This window comes from Chlorocebus sabaeus, chromosome 17 (genome assembly GCF_047675955.1).
Source record: "Chlorocebus sabaeus isolate Y175 chromosome 17, mChlSab1.0.hap1, whole genome shotgun sequence".
Taxonomy (NCBI): domain Eukaryota; kingdom Metazoa; phylum Chordata; class Mammalia; order Primates; family Cercopithecidae; genus Chlorocebus; species Chlorocebus sabaeus.
Window position 1 is genome coordinate 31,801,916 of NC_132920.1, and position 16,597 is coordinate 31,818,512.

Genomic DNA, 16,597 nt, shown 5'->3' on the forward strand with positions numbered 1-16,597 from the left:
GGGGAGGTTTGGGGACCTGCTGCCTGAAGATAGCTCAGGTTAGGGGCTGAAGGCCTGGGAGGACACAGAGATGGGAAGGGTTAGATGAGCTGTCTAGGGTTAGGGTTTCCCAAAGCTCTTTGGGGCCTCTGCTCTCCTCATTACCTGCCCCTGGCTCCCCAGACACTTGAGAAGTTATATAATTAGCCAGATAGTAGAAAAAATACCTTTTTATTATTAGGAATAATTCATTCATGTAATGCAAGATGTATGTTGGAGAAGGTTAAGTATAGCCACATGAATGAGGGGAAACGAGCAAGAGGAACAGTGGTGAGAAGGGGGATGGTCCCCCACTTTCCACAAACTATAAACAGCAACATGAACACAGAGAATCACAAATAAGAGGGTCTTTCCTCATGTCTCCTCTCACCCCATTCTTCCATAATGAGTCCCAGTGTGGTCCCTAGAGGTGCCAGGGCATCTGGAAGTTCTGGGCTGGGAGTGGGGTGCAGTGAGTGGCCTCAAAGTTGTGCAGATGCTTCCGAGCCTGAGGAAAGGAGGTGGGACAGGTGGGGTACAGAGCACTGTAGGGAGGGGCAACCACTGGACTCCCTCCCCACCCTTCGCCTCCACACCCACCAGCCACTCTACAAAAGCTGCCACTTCCAATGCTTATAGGGTATTCCCAGTCCCCCTATGTGAGCCCTGGCCATTCAAGAACCCTTCCTACTTCCTACTCAGCTCACCAGAAACAAAGCCAGCTGCCGCCGTCCATCTGCACTCATGTCCTCCCCTGCCGAGAGGAGGTGCTCAAAACAGGCCACACATGTGGGTATTCATCCCGTTCCTAGGCTCTTCCCACCCCCTTTCCTGCCCCAGGAGCTCCTTACCCACGCTCCAGGGGAAGTCAGGCCCATGTTCTGCCTGGTAGGAGCGGAGGACAGACAGACACCAGTCCTCTTCCACCTCCCATCGGCTGTAAATTGAGGCTGGTCAGGGAGAGAGATGACAGCCAGTCAGCAACCTGACCTTGCTGGGCCCCCGCCCCAAGCCTCACTGGATCCCTTCTCACCTTCCTCCAGCTGTGAGGAGGCCTCCAACCACTGCCTCACCACTTGAAGACCCTCCTCTGCCATCACCCGGGGATACCTACAGAGGAAGCACCAGGACAGGTCAGGGCTGATTTTTTTCATTCACCATTCCTGAGCCTTTCTCCCTCCTTCCCTATGCTGGTGTCGGTATCTGTGCGTGTACACTGCTCCCAGCACGCACACACCCTGGCTCTCACCGATGCTGCAGGAGCTTCAGCAGGAGGTCATTGCCTCGGTTGGACATGATGTCCTCAGGAACCCTAGGGGTGAGAAGAATGTACCCTGGAGGGGCTGGAGGTTAGGAGGAAAGGTCTAGATACCCGGGTTTCTGGTGAGCAGAGGTGGGAGGGGAAAATTCCTGGCCATCTCTGGGATTGGCGAGGGCTGACCTTCCCAAGCACTCACGTGGTAGTGATGATCTCATCCTTGGTTCTCCGGATCAGCAGTACAGGACCCAGGTATCTTCAGAGAACAGAGCAGTGGGAAGGGAGAGCTCAGAGGGAGACAGGTGACAACTGGCCCACCCCCATCCCTGCACTGGAAGCATTCTTATCCCCTGCTACAGCACAGTCTGTGACCAAGCCCTTCACTCAGGGGTGAGAGGGAATATTTAAGAATGGGCATGGTTCAGTCTGGCCCTGCTGGGAGACCCCTGCTGTGCCAGGCCTTAATCCTTTGGTTACCAGATCCTGAGGTGGTCCAGAGTCCCAGGGGACCTGGGAGGGCCAGTTGAGGCCAGTTGAGGTGGTGGCAGGGTCACTTGGGATGTGATCCAGTGGCCTTTTACCAACTTGCACTTTAGTACTGGTTTCAGCGTTTAAGTGCCCAGCAGAGCTGTTTAGGGGGCAGGTGTTCGATGCTGGATGCTGGCCGGCGCTCACCTGCACAGCTGCTCCGCATTGTTTAGATTGAGATGCTGCCTCACGGTCCTGGTCACCAGGCCCCCTAGAGTGGGATAAAGGTGAAGGGATGGCAGAGACAAAGCCTTTGCCCAACATAAAGGTCCTCACTGTTCACGGAGAAAGAAAACTGAGGCCCCCAGAGAAAGGAATCCTCCTGCTTCCAACAATGGGGTGACTTACACCCCACCCAAGGAAAAGGGGGCCATCTCAGTTAGAACAGTTCCCAGTTCCAGACCACCCCTTCCCAGGAAGGGCAGGCCTGGGAGATGCACTCACTCCAGCTGTCTGGCATGACCTTCAAGGCCAAGGGCACCAGGTCATCAAAGGAGGCATCCAGGATCACAGCACTAACATCTGGGTAGGACATGGCGGCCCACGTGGCTGGTACCAGGGCAGGGAAGAAAAGTAAGAACTGAGAAAGGCTCCTTTCTCCTCACCACCCATGCTCTCATCCCACTTACCCTGTAGGCCAACCCCATTCCCCCTATGTTTCTTTTTTTTTTTTTTTTTTTTTAGTAGAGACGGGTTTTCACCATGTTAGCCAGGCTGGTCTCGATCTCCTGACCTCGTGATCCGCCCGTCTCGACCTCCCAAAGTGCTGGGATTACAGGCTTGAGCCACCGCGCCCGGCCCATTCCCCCTATGTTATTCCTTGTTTTTTTTCTTAACCTACTTCACTTGGTCAGGGAACTGTCTGGAGAGGATGGGGATAGAACACTGGAGACAGTGCAATGAAGATAACAGGCAGGAAACATTCACTTTCCGTGATCTCCCCACCCACGACCTGGGTCTGCTTTTCCTTTTAATGACTGGGCACAAGAGGGGAAGGAAAGGTGAAGTGTATACAAATACGATAGCTTCTTCCAGGCCCACTCAGATATTCTACTTCCTCTCTCTTCTTCCTTGAGCCTCCACCCCACCCCAGGGCCACCAGTGCATTTCCCCACCTCTCCTGGGTGGGGCTAGGTGGTCATGAATGTGTCTAAAGTGGGCGGATGGGAAGGAGGCTGGTACCAGTGAAGCCGCCGATGGACCAGGCGTAGATGATGATGTCCTGGGGCTGGAAGCCCAGGCGGTGGATGGCAAACTGGACCACCACATCCATGGCATTGGCCTCATTCTGCGGGAACGGCACTCCCTGCAGGAAGAAGGGCAAAGTCAGGATTGTGTCAGCACCAAAGGCCAGCTCACCTGTCCCTCCCAACGTGGACCCCTCCTGCAGCCACCTATGACAGACAGAGAAGGTGTAGAAGGAAGGGATGGTAGGAGAGGTTGTTCTTTCCAGAAGACGGATGTGTACAATGAGATCCACTTCCACCTCTCCTGCCAGCCCCCCACTGTGGGGATGGGGGCATGGCTCCCAATTCTGCCTTCACAACCTCCTAGCCCCCAGCTCTCAGGTGAGTGGGAGGCCCTTCAAGAAATCCACAGCCCCTCTCCTCCCTCCAATGGCTGACCAGAGGGAAACAGACATACTTCAGGAAAAGGAAGGGATTCCTGAGATGGTCTCACCGTGCTTCCAGCAAAACCTGGATGATTCCAGCCCAGGACTGAATATCCAGCTGTAACAAAGAGGGAGGAGGAACTGAGACCTTATGGCCCACACCCCTTTCTCCATCCCTGGGGGAAGGAAGAGCAGAAGTACTCCCCAGCTTAGAGGCAAATAACTGCAAGCCTTCCCAGAATAGGAGATGACACCAAAGGTTCTGAGGCAGTACAGGGAGAGACGTGTGACTGTGTGGGGTGTGTGGTAGGGGAATGGAACAGAATGAAAAGCATAATTAGGGACACAGGCCAGGGGAGGGATGTAAGGTTATCAAAGCAAATGGCGAGTGGACTTTTCCCTAAAGCTGAGAGACTCAAAACCTCACCCAGAGAAAGTGGAGGCCAGGGGAGGTCAGATCAGTGTGGGAGGCAGGGACATTCCCTTCAAAGGGCGGAGACAAGGAGGCTGAGTCACCATCCTACCTTCCAGGGGTGTGGAGATGCAGCCCACCTCGTAAAACCCAGCATTCCCCTCACAGCAGATCACCTAGGAAGGAGGCAGGAAGGAAGGGCTGGGGGGCCAAGTTGGGACTGAAAAACTCCCTTTGGGCAAGGAGGGCAGCCCATGAAGAGCTTTGCAGGGAAGAGGAAAGGGCAGGTCTCTGTTTTCTCCAAGGGGAATGGAAGCTTCTCATTCCACAGGGTCCATAAGAGGAGAAGCAAAGGGATTACAAATACTCCTCAGAGGCTGAACTGCTTGACCACCCAGCCATGTCCACTTTTCCTTGGAAGATTACCAGCTGGGTCTCTCTCAGGAAAGGGACTATGGAGATGTTTTTCCTTTCTAGTTTTCGGGTCTGTTATCTTCTGTGACCATTGCTATTGTGTGGTATGCTGACTGCTCTCTCTATCCCTCTCTGACTGCTCTCCCTATCCCTCTCTGAGCTCCAGTCTTATAGTCAGATAAACTGTAATGCCATGGCGCCCCAAGCTGAAGCCCACGGGTGGTGGGATTTGCATGAACTCTCATAGCAGATGGGCAGAGCCAGGACTAGAACCCAGCTCCCTAGACTCCTGGCTTAGTGCTCTTTCCATGGCTGCTTCATGGAGGCAGAAGACTTTGAAGCCAGGCTGCGTGGGTCCAAGTACCAGCTCTACTACTTACTGTGAGGTCCAGGAAAGGTTTTCTGTGCCTCAGTTTCATCTCCTATAAAATGGGCTAACATAAGCAGTAACTACCTCACGGATTGTTGTGAGAATTAAATATATATGCTTCATATATACATATGAGAAATATATGTAAGTGTGAAGTGCTGTCGAAGTGGTAACTATTAATATTAGTTTCTGGTTCTTGAATGTCTCTCCTACTTCATCTGTTTCTCTATCACAGGGTTTCACTACATCACAAGGTCTTTAGGGTGGAGCTAGGAGATGGGATTATCCCAGTAGTGGTTCCTCCAGGGAGATGCTATAGCATTGGGGTCCCCAGACCTCTGCTGCCTTCCTCACAGTCACCCCACCTCTGGGATCCCTGCTCCCTCTTACCAGCTTCTGTCCCTGGGGCTGAGCTGTCCCCCGCCGGTCCACAAACATGGTGTCAATCTCATTGCCATCACAGGCCAGCAGCTTTGCCCGGCGCCCATTACACTGAGTAGGGAAGATGCAATGGTCAGGTTGCCAAGGGGCAGAAGGCCACATGACAAGGGTGGGGCGGACAAGGTGGGGGTGGGAGGGTAGGGCTGTAGGGGATGGGCGGGCAGGGAAGCCTCACCTCTTCCACCAGTCGGGCCTGGCCCTGCAGCAGCACAGGCATGAGGGCCTTCTGGAGCAGGTACACAGAGCCTGGATACAGCATCCGGCGCCCCAGGGTGTGCGCCACCAGGTAGCTGTGGGGAACACAGGTTAACAAACCCCAACCCTGGTGAGGCGTGGGAACTGTGCTGGGGACACTGTGCTGGGGACACTCACAGACTGTAAGGCCTGCTTCACCTCTGACTTTCACAGCTTTACTTTCCTCTTTCAAGCCTTAATGAAATATGTACTAGGCTGATGTTTTTCAAACTTTTCTTAGTGCAACCTTTGTAAGATAAATATTTTATATTGTGGCTCAGTACACATATATCCTGTATGTACAGAATTCTGAGAGTTTTATGATGTACTTTCTATACATAATAAATGCAAAGTTATCAGATTATGATTTCTTAAAATCTAAGTACAACATATTAAAGGTCCCCAAATAAATAATACTTTAAAAAATGATGGTTGTAATTCAAAACCTCAAATATGGCTTCCCTTCCTGACCAATTAGCACACTGTCAACGACCAACCACTAAGTCCACCCTGTTCCCTGGTATTCTAGAAGCTGCCTCCTAACTCCCAGCAATAGAAAATTCCCAGTGTCTGTTCCACTGTAAGATATAGGTGGTTATTTCTGTTCCTTCTGACATCATCAGTACCCACGACTGAGCTTTATTTGGGATTTACCACGTGCTCTCAAGCACCCAGGCAAGGCAGGAGCCCTTCAGAACATGTTACCTTACTTAATCTCCTCAGCAACCTTGCAGGGCAGGTTCATCACAGGTGCAGACACAGAGGCGCACAGGGGCCCGGAGCCAAGGTGGAATAACAATGGGGCAGAGGGGCCACGATGGGTACACAGATGCCACCAGAGCCTGCCCTAGCTACAGGTGTCCTCCCCACCACCACCCCACCCCACCCCCACTGCTCCTTCTCAGCCTCACTGAAGGAGCTTTTGTTCATATCCCAGTTCTTCACTTACTATCTTTGAGACTCCAGACCTCTCTGAGCCTCTTTTCTTCAAATATAAATGTGGATAAAAATGACTTTGCCATAAATGATTTACACAAACCATACGACACTAGGCCCAATGAGTGACAGCTATTTTACAATGGAGCATCCACTCCCAGAGCCCTCCTGAAATGGCCCCTCCACCCCAGCAGGCCTCTCCTCCCTGCCATTTCCCACCTGGTGATCTGACAAGGCAGCTTCTTAACCCGGTTGAGGAGGGTGTCTGCTGTTCCCCGGTGCAGGGGCTCTGGGCGAAGCAGGGCCACACCCCGGCGGGAAGGGCCCCCTCGAGACTCCTTCCTGAGGAAGGGAAAGATGCAGGGAAGGATGGGGTCAGGAGCAGCAAGCTGGACGTCTGAGATCTGGAGAACAGTGGGGGACTAGGAATGACATAATGGCACTGGAAGGCAGGCACTATGACCTGAGAGGGCATGGAGGTGGGGGGACAGGGCAGGGCAGGGATTATCTGGAATGGTTCCAAGGGGGGAATAGAGCAAAAGAACTGGGGCCTCACCGGCTGCTGGGTTCTTCCCAGTGGAAGTCGACTGGCCAGCTCCGGAAGTCAAAGTTGTAGTTAGCAAGCTGCCTCTGCAGTGGACACGAGAGTAAAAGGGGAGGAAAAGGGGTGTTGAGAACTCAGGGGAGGCCCTCCTACCCACCCTCAAAAACATCTTTGTTATCCAGGGGTCTGATCCCCATACATCATGGGGAAACCAAGCAGAGGTCAACACCCTCCCAATTCTCAGATGGAAAATTCTAATGGGACCAGAAAATCAGGCGAGATGGTATGCCCCATCAGGTATCAGGACTGGCCTGTCTGCCCTCTTCCAAGCTAGGAACCTAACACTCTGCTTTTCTAAAAAACGAAGCCTGACCCACCCCCAGGAGGAGAGGCTGAAGGTGCTAGTGCTTTTGAGTGATGGGGTAGAAGGGGGCCGCTGGCTGGTCACGGTCTATTCCCCACCTGGGTCCCTTATGGGGTACTATCTTAGAGGCTTAGAAATCTCCCAGCAGATCACACCGACAGATCCAAGGTTGAGTGAGACAGAGAAGAGGCTGCAGCCTCAAAATCCCAGGCCCAAATGATGCTCCTACTTAGCCCTCACTGCAGCCTCAAACTCCCAGGCCCAAGTGATCCCCCTACCTCAGCCTCTGGAGTAGCTGGGACTACAGACGTGTGCTACTATGCCCAGCTAATTTTTAAAATTTTCTTTAGAGACAAGGTCTTACTATGTTGCCCAGGCTGGTCTCAAACTCCTGGGCTGAAGCGATCCTCCTGCCTCAGCTTCCAAAAGTGCTGGAATTGTAGGCATGAACCACCTCGCCAGCTCCACATGTTTTTTGAGGACAGTGGGAGCTGCGTCTTTTTTTTTTTTTTTTTTTTTTTTTTTTTGAGACAGAGTCTCGCTCTGTCATCCAGGCTGGAGTGCAGTGGCGCCATCTTGGCTCACTGCAAGCTCTGCCTCCCGGGTTCACGCCATTCTCCTGCTTCAGCCTCCCGAGTAGCTGGGACTACAGGTGCCCACTGCCATGCCCGGCTAATTTTTGTATCTTTAGCAGAGATGGGTTTCACTGTGTTAGCCAGGATGGTCTCGATCTCCTGACCTCGTGATCCACCCGCCTTGGCCTCCCAAAGTGCTGGGATTACAGGCGTGAGCCACCGCGCCTGGCCTAGCTGTGTCTTAATACTTGACTGTATTGTCCCCTGAGCTCCCAGCACTCTATTTTGAGGGTTTTCATTTTCTGCACAGAAATTTTTTGACACTTCAAAAATAATTTGAATAACAGAGAGCAATAGAAAAATTATACAAAAAGGTAAATGGCAAAACAAGATGAATAAAAGCAAATTTCAGGCAGGCTTTGCTCAGACCTGCTCTCAAATCTGGACTTAGCCACTTTCTTGCTCTATGACTCTGAATGGGTCACTTAACCTCTTTTTGCCTCTGTTTTCTCAAATTTACAAATAAGGGTAATAATTCCACCTCGCTCAGCTGTCGTGAGAATCAGAAAAGTGTGTGCCAAATGCCTCAGCCAGTAGCATAGTACAGGGCATCATTACACAGCTCCATAAATAGTGTGGAATAGCCAGGAATGCGATGACGGTGGTCATAGCTATTTGATCCCAGAAACCTCCCATAACAGAAAGAGCTTTACGGGGCCCCAAAGCCCATCCTCAAAGATAATCACAGTTCAGCACCAGCTGGCCTGGCACAATTCCCAGGACACTGAGCCCCAGCTTTTCTCCCTCCTGGCACCATGCTGTACTCCCAGTCACAGGAGTGGACATACCTGTCCACCTTGTCCCATCCACAAACAAGGATAGCATGGTATTCAGTGTATACAACAAAAATAAACATTTATAGAACTGAGCTGCTGTGATACAGAGAAAACTACCTTCTAAGAAACATTGTGGGCTGGGTGCAGTGGCTCACGCCTCTAATCCCAGCACTTTGGGAGGCCAAGGCAGGTGGATCACCTGAGGTCAGGAGTTTGAGACCAGCCTCACCAACATGGCGAAACCCCATCTCTACTAAAAATACAAAATTAGCCGAGTGTGGTGGTGCATGCCTGTAATCCCAGCTACTTGGGAGGCTGAGGCAGGAGAATCGCTTGAACCCAGGAGGCAGAGGTTGCAGTGAGCTGGAATCATGCCATTGCACTCCAGCCTGGGCAACAAGAGCAAAACTCCATCTCAAAAGAAAAAAAAAAGAAACACTGTGGGCCAGGCACAGTGGCTCACACCTGTAATCCCAACACTTTGGAAGGCCAAGGCGGGCAGATCATCTGAGGTCACGAATTCAAGACTAGCCTGGCCAACATGGTGAAACCCTGTCTCTACTAAAAATACAAAAATTAGCTGGGCATGGTGGTGCACGCCTGTAATTCCAGCTACTCAGGAGGCTGACGCATGAGAATCGTTTAAACCCGGGAGGTGGAGGTTGTAGTAAACTGAGATTGTACCACTGCACTTTGGCCTGAGTAACAGAGTGAGACTGTCTCAAAGGAAAAAAAAAAAAAAGAGGCCAGGCGTGGTGGCTCACGCCTGTAATCCCAGCACTTTGGGAGGCCGGGCAGGCAGATCGCCTGAGGTCATGAGTTCGAGACCAGCCTGACCAATATGGTGAAACCCCATCTCTACTAAAAATACAAAAATTAGTGGGCGTGGGCGCCGCGTGCCTATAATCCTAACTACTCAGGAGACTGAGACAGGAGAATCACTTGAACCCGGGAGGCAGAGGTTGCAGTGAGCTGAGATCATGCCATTGCATTCCAGCCTAGGCAAAAAGAGCGAAACTCCATCTCAAAAAAAAAAAAAAGAAAAGAAAAAAGAAACATTGGGGCCGGCCGCGGTGGCTCACGCCTATAATCCCAGCACTTTGGGAGGCCGAGGCGGGCGGATCACAAGGTCAGGAGATCGAGACCACGGTGAAACCCCGTCTCTACTAAAAATAGAAAAAATTAGCCGGGCGCAGTGGTGGGCGCCTGTAGTCCCAGCTACTCGGGAGGCTGAGGCAGGAGAATGGCGTGAACCCGGGAGGCGGAGCTTGCAGTGAGCCGAGATCGCACCACTGCACTCCAGCTTGGGGGACAGAGCGAGACTCCGTCTCAAAAAAAAAAAAAGAAAAAGAAAAAAGAAACATTGTGGAATGTTTCTAGTTTAGCCAGTTCTTGCAGGTGAGGGAGAGGGAAGATTGTTCTAGCAGAATATTCCATTAGAAGTGGTAGGGAAGAAAAATTTCTCAGGTGGACAGTTCACTAATGAAGGAGAGACGAGATACAGCAATGTGCAAACAAACACCCAGTGTGGTAGGTGGTAAAACACACCTCCTCTTCCTGCAGAAGCCAGTGTCCGGTGCTCTGAGGGACAACTGAGGAAGCTGCTATTGGGCACCTGTGTGGCACTTTTCTTAGAGTCTCTCACCTTGTTTTCTGAAGACTGGTTCCGATGCGTTGCTTCCAAGATGGTGATGAACTGCCGGTACTGGGGGTTGGTCCAGCGGCCAATGCCTGGTAGAAAAAGGACAGGAAACAGTGCTAGGAAAACTGGAAAGCAGAATGCCTAGGTTTTAGGAAAACAATTGGAAACGGGCTAAGAGAAGGCCCTGAAAGAAGTGAAAGAAAAAGGAACTGAGGGCATAGGATGTGGAGAAATAGACCTGAGCCAACCCTCTTCCTCCAAATCCAGCAACTGGCTACAGGATGCTTCTTCTCCATAGCTTCTGCAGTTTGTGTCTCTACAGATGATCCTTAACCTACCATCTTTCAGAATGTTCATTTTCCTCAGTCTTTAAACACTGTCATATAACCTATTATATGACACTATTAAACACTGTCTTATAATACTGTTCTCCCTTGTGAAAATCAAATTTCTCTATTTTTCACTGCCACTCTTCTCCAGTGCTTGCTTTCTGCCTCTTTTCTGTATATCCTAGCCCCTTGCCGTCTGGTTTCATAGTCTCCAGCTCCTACCCATAATTACTTCCGCACTGAATCCCTGACTCTTCCATCCTCATTCTCTTCAACTGTACCACTCAGCATTCTTCCTGTCCCTCAAGATTCTTCCTGCCTCTGCTTCCTGGGCCCATCCTTGACTCCTTCTAATTCCTGAACAGTTCCTCTCCTGCCTCCTTTCTGCTTTCCTCTCTGAAGCAGAAGCAACTCTCAGTGCTGACTCTCTCTTCTCTCTTTTCACTTACACACCCAGTGATTGCATCCACTCTCCTTTCACTGCTGAGGCACCTCAAACCCTAACTTCTCTCCTTACTGACCTGGCAGGTGTCGTGTGCCAGGCAGGCACCATTCTACACACAGGAGACTCAGCAGGAAATGAGATACGCAGCTCCTGGCTCTCAGAGAGCTGGCATTCTGGTTGGGGTGAGGTAGAGCCAGAAGACAATAAACAAGAACATTTCAGAGAGGGATAAGTGTTACAAAGAAAATACAACAGGAATGAACTAGAACTTTATGTGTCATCAATGGTAGTCCCCCAAAACGATATGATGAGAGAATGACGTGTGCTGCAGAATGATTTGTATGGAGTGATAACATTTATGCCAAAACTGTAAAATGTGCAAAATAATACATACTGCTTATAGATAGTATATTTCATAGATTCTAAGATGTATATTTTTTAACCCTTGAAAACTCTGAAATTAGTATTCATTTTACAATTGATGGCAGCTTAGATTTGAGGAAATGAGGTATATGTTTCATAAAGGTATGTGCCAGGAAAAAAAAAACAAACCCCACACCAAATGACAATTATTACTTCTGAGGAAAGAGGAAGATAGGACTGAAAGGATTCCAATGGGAACTCCAACCCTAACTGTGGTGCTTTAGTATTTTATTGACAGAAAGCATTTAAAGCAAATATCACAAAACTATATATAAAAAAAAAATCACAAAACTTTATATCAAAAAATTTAAAAAGTCTTTTATATTTTGTTCTGTGGACTTTTCTGTATTTTTCCTTTTTCCTTTTTTTTTTTTTTTTTTGAGACAGAGTTTCGCTCTTGTTGCCCAGGCTGGAGTGCAATGGTGTGATCTCGGCTCACCACAACCTCCGTCTCCCTGGTTCAAGTGATTCTCCTGCCACATCCTCCCAAGTAGCTGGGATTACAAGCGCCAGCTAATTTTTTCTGTATTTTTTCTAAATTAAAAATAAATAAAATAAAAAATTAAGACAAAACTGAGCAGTGGGAGCTACTTTTAGACAAGGTGGTCAGGGAAGGCCTCTCTGAGGAGAGAGCCCAGCCCTGCAGAGATCAGGGGGTAGAGCACCTCAGGCAGAAGGTCCTGGACCCAACGGCAGTCATCCAGCCCTGACACCACGCCCTCATGTTCAAGCATCGCCCATCACCTGGTTGTCATCTTATGTACCCACTAGGGGTAGGTGATCTGTTCTGCCTCTTTATTTTTTTAAACTGCGAGATATAACATAGGTACATAAAACATATATTCAGTTTAAAAAATACAAAGCAAACATTCATGTGACTATCACCTAGGTCAACAAAGAGAACACAGTCACCTTTCAGCAGGGGTCTCTCCTATTCTGTACTTCCCCACCCCAGGTAATCACTCTCCGAACTTTTAAGAAAACCATGCCCTTGTTGTCTTTGGTGTTCTACCTCAAACATGTGCATCCCTTTCGAATTTTATATAAATGAAATCACACTGCATACATTATTTTGTGGTTAGCTTCTTCTATTTAACACAACATTTCAGAAATTCATCTGCATTGCTTTTGTTTTTCTGGGGACAGAGTCTCGCTCTGTCACCCAGGCTGAAGTGTAGTGGTGCTATCTTGGCTCACTGCAACCTCTGCCTCCCAGGTTCAAGCAATTCTCATACCTTAGCCTCCCAAGCCGTTAAGACTACAGGCATGTGCCACCATGCCCAGTTAATTTTTTGTATTTTATTTTTTTCTGAGATGGAGCCTTGATCTGTTGCCCAGGATGCGGTGCAGTAGCTCAATCTTGGCTCACTGCAACCTCTGCCTCTCAGGTTCAAGCAATTCTACTGCCTCAGCCTCCCGAATAGCTGGGATTAACAGGTGCTCACCACCATAGCTGGCTAATTTTTTTTTTGTATGTTTAGCAGAGATGGGGTTCCACCATGTTGGACAGGCGGGTCTTGAACTCCTGACTTCTGGTGATCTGCCCGCCTCAGCCTACCAAACTGCTAGGATTACAGGCATGAGCCACCACACCTGGCTTCATCTGCGTTGATGAGTGTAGCTATAGTTTGTTCATTTGCATTGCTATATAGTGTTCTGTTGCATGGCTATTGCACAGAACTTTTTTTCTTTTTTTTTTTTTGAGACGGAGTCTTGCTCTGTCACCCAAGATGGAGTACAGTAGTGCAATCTCGTCTCACTGCAATCTTTGCCTCCCAGGTTCAAGCTATTCTCCTGCCTCAGCCTCCTGAGTAGCTGGGATTACAGGCATGTGCCACCACGCCCAGCTAATTTTTGTATTTTTAGTAGAGATGGGGTTTTACCATGTTGGTCAGGCTGGTCTCAAACTCCTGACCTCGTGATCCACTGGCCTCCGCCTCCCAAAGTACTAGGATTATAGGCGTGAGCCACCACACCCGGCTGCACAGAACATACTTTATCCATCCTACTATTAGTAGCCACTGGAGTTGTTTCCAGCTTAGGATTATTACAAACAATGTTGTATGCTGTATTCTTGTACATATATATTGTTTATACATGTGGAGGAGTTTCCCTAGTGTGTATACATATATAGAATTGTTGTAGGGTATATGCATCTTTTCTAGATAATAGCAGCCAGGCATAGTGGCTCACATCTACAATCCCAGTACTTCGGGAGGCTGAGGTGGGAGGATCACTTTGAGTTCAGGAGTTTGAGACCAGCCTAAACAACATGGTGAGACCCTCTCTCTTAAAAAAAAAAAAAAAAAAAGCAAACCTTGTTGTTTTCATATTTATAACCCAAGTCTTTTAAGGAAAAGATCATGCCTTAAACCATTCTCAATGATTCCCTCTCGGGGCCCATCACTAAACTGTATTTGCACAAGGTACTTAATATGTACCCAGTGACAGTGACAGATAAGATTCAAACCAGGTTTCATCTTGACCTACCTCGGAGGCAGGCCACGCCTGCCAGAAGTAGCAGCAATGTCCCAGCATAGTGAGAAAACGGCACCACTTTGGACAAACTCAAGTAACCTGGGAAGGGAGAGGGACAATGTGAGACCTTCTCCGCAGTGTTCCTCAGCTCCTCTTCCCAGTTCAGCCCCAACCTCCACCCCACACTCCCTGTTTGGAACAGCCATACCCTAAGAGGAAGAAGATGCCTGATGGAAGAGGGAAGCCAAGCCATCCTCACAGGTCCCCTCTCCTCTTTAGGGAGCTGGCTCCTCTGCCAACAACCTGCCCATTTGCTACCCCACCACCTTTGAAACCACACTGACCTTTCCTGTACAAGTAGAAGAAGGCGAAGGGAGAGGAGTAATAAGAGATGGACCAGAATACTGAAGCCTGCAGCAGAGAGACAGGGACAGGCAATCAATACACACACATACACACACACATACACACACACACGCCTGCCATTCCAGGCCTATACTCTGAGCAAGATGGACAACCTGAGGGATATCATATCATATTTGGTGTATGACACCATGAATACAGTAGATGCTCAATATTTGTTGAAAAGTAGTGTGTCAGTGTAATGGAGGCTGGGAAAACTAGGTACAGGTTCTATTTTCTTCCTCTGGAATTATGGAAGAATTATGTCTTCCATCTCCAGGCATAATTCCATCACATTTAAAGGCAGTCTCTCTGTCTACTCAAGTTAATCAAGCCTTTTCAATTGGCCCTGCTCAAGACAGCCCCTGACCTGGTCCCCAAGAGATGCGCAGACGTCACCACAGGAACTGTGCCAGAACGAACAGCTGTCCCTGCAGCCAAAGAGGTTAGTTGCCAGGGAGGACAGGTCACTGGGGAACTGCAGGACTTAGCACCTGCAGATGGTCCCAAGAGTAAACATGTTTTCCTTATGGCTCAGGCTGCCCCCAGAGAAAGCAGTGCTACATACCAAAGGGGAGTGCCAAGTATGCACACTTTGAGTGTGTCTGTGTGTCTGTGTTGGAGAGGTCTGCTGCAGAGCCCAGAGCATCCCCCAACCCCAGGGGTACTGTTGCTCCCAAGCTAGGGAAGGCTAAGTTCAAGAGGACAGGTGGGTCTGAAAGATGCAGAGAGTCCCAGATGCCAGGGTAGACATACCAGTGCCAGGATGCTGTCAGCATGTTTCTCCAGGGCACGGGGCTGATAGTACGTATCCTGCCAAAACAGATGGCCTCCTTAAGGACCCTGCCACTGGCAGGTCCTTTTCCTTCCCTTTCAGAAGCTCTGCTGTGTGTCCTCTGGTTCTACTCTCGTTGACTATCTCTCTTGAGACATCCCCGGCCCCCACAGAAAACCCTCTTCCTCACCCTCACCCTGAACCTAATTTCCCACCCCTGACCATGGGAACAAACACAGGGAGCTGGACTTGGAAGCAAAAGTGAAAGCAGCATTGGACGATTTTTGCTCCTTTTCCACAGTCTAGTTTAAAATGGATTGCAGGCGCGTGCATATGGGGAGAAGGGTTAGTTTGAGAAGAAAGACACCAAGACAATCTAAGAGGGAAAGAAAAGCATCAGAAATAAGAGTAGTTGACTAAGAAGAGAATGTGGGTAGGAGCGGGCAGTTTGTAGGAGACAGTAACACAATGTGAGACAACTGATAAAAAGGAAGATAATATTTAGAACAGCCTACCACCACCCGCCCGCTCTCCAGAATACAATGACTCGGGTCTCCAGGCTAGGTTGGGCGGGGGTTGAGGGGAGGACCTACGGATACAGGATCTGTAAAAGTCATTCTGAAATTCAAGGCGAGGGTAAAGGGAAGATAAAAACGGAGCCGGGGGAGGCACGAAGAGGCATAGCGAAAGAGGAAATTGGGAGTTCGACGGCAAAATTCAACGGCTACCCAGTCCGCGCAGGGTCTCTTTCCCGGGACTTAAGACTCAACTAGGACTGGCACGAACCACGACAGACAGGGTGGGGGGACGCGGAGAGGAAAGAGCAAGGAGTGGCAGTCGGAATGAGAAAGCGGTAAAGAGCGAAAAAGAAAGGAGGCGGCCAGTCCGTAGGCGTGACTTTAACTCAGGAAGCACACAGAGCGCAGACTTTGCGGATGACTGGTTTGACAAGCAGGCTCCCCTTATTTCCCATTATGGGCACTTCTGAGGAGCAAAGGCCGTAAGGGGTTTGGACTGTACCACGTTCCTCGGCGGGGAGGAACTCGACTCACCCAGGAGCTGGAATGGGGGGCAGTGACTGCCGTTGGCGTTTCAGGGACGCTGGCCGGGGCCCTTTCAGAGTCCCTCTCCCGGTAGATTTTGTACAGCCGGGGGCCTAGGACGCAGCTCAGCAGCTTCGCCATGGCCCTGGCTCGGGCCGCTGCTCTTCCAGCAGCAGGTCCCCCTGCCGGCCCCGCCCTCCCTGCCTCTGAGGTGTTGTGTGCCCTTGACGTCAGCCCGTACCGGCTCCGCCTCCGGGCGAGTTGCGACATTTTCAGTGCTTCCTGAGAAGAGTTTCGCGCAGTTGGGGCTACGGGTGCAGCAGTGGTCCGAAACTAGTGGAAGATTTAGGAACGCGGAGAATCAGAAAATTACCAGGCACAGCTCAGTAATTTTTTTCTGTCTCATTATTGGCAGACTCTAGAGCGACAGCGGAAACGAGGGGTGAGATTAGGAGTACTTGATAAGAGTAACAGAAAAGATAAGGTGTCTAGGAATATATCTAGTACAAGAAATGCAA

The 16,597-nt window shown here is 49.8% G+C and overlaps 1 protein-coding gene across 2 annotated transcripts; it reads right to left on the reverse strand.

Moving 5' to 3' along the window:
• Positions 1-191: 191 nt before the first annotated feature.
• On the reverse strand, positions 192-16,287 carry ABHD16A (abhydrolase domain containing 16A, phospholipase). 2 transcript variants are annotated; one of them, XM_007973118.3, is made up of 20 exons: positions 16,089-16,287; positions 15,018-15,074; positions 14,204-14,270; positions 13,872-13,958; positions 10,188-10,273; positions 6,780-6,853; positions 6,443-6,565; positions 5,229-5,343; positions 5,003-5,104; positions 3,941-4,004; positions 3,485-3,534; positions 2,987-3,110; positions 2,249-2,353; positions 1,952-2,015; positions 1,476-1,532; positions 1,268-1,330; positions 1,052-1,128; positions 870-968; positions 726-772; positions 192-526 (listed from the first exon to the last, which is right to left on the reverse strand). In XM_007973118.3, the coding sequence occupies exons 1-20, from the start codon at positions 16,218-16,220 to the stop codon at positions 443-445; spliced, it is 1,677 nt and encodes a 558-aa protein (XP_007971309.2). In that variant the 5' UTR covers positions 16,221-16,287; the 3' UTR covers positions 192-442. The 2 variants fall into 2 exon arrangements, with proteins under 2 accessions (XP_007971309.2, XP_072861981.1); XM_073005880.1 differs by lacking the exons at positions 14,204-14,270; positions 16,089-16,287 and adding an exon at positions 15,765-15,919.
• Positions 16,288-16,597: the final 310 nt, after the last annotated feature.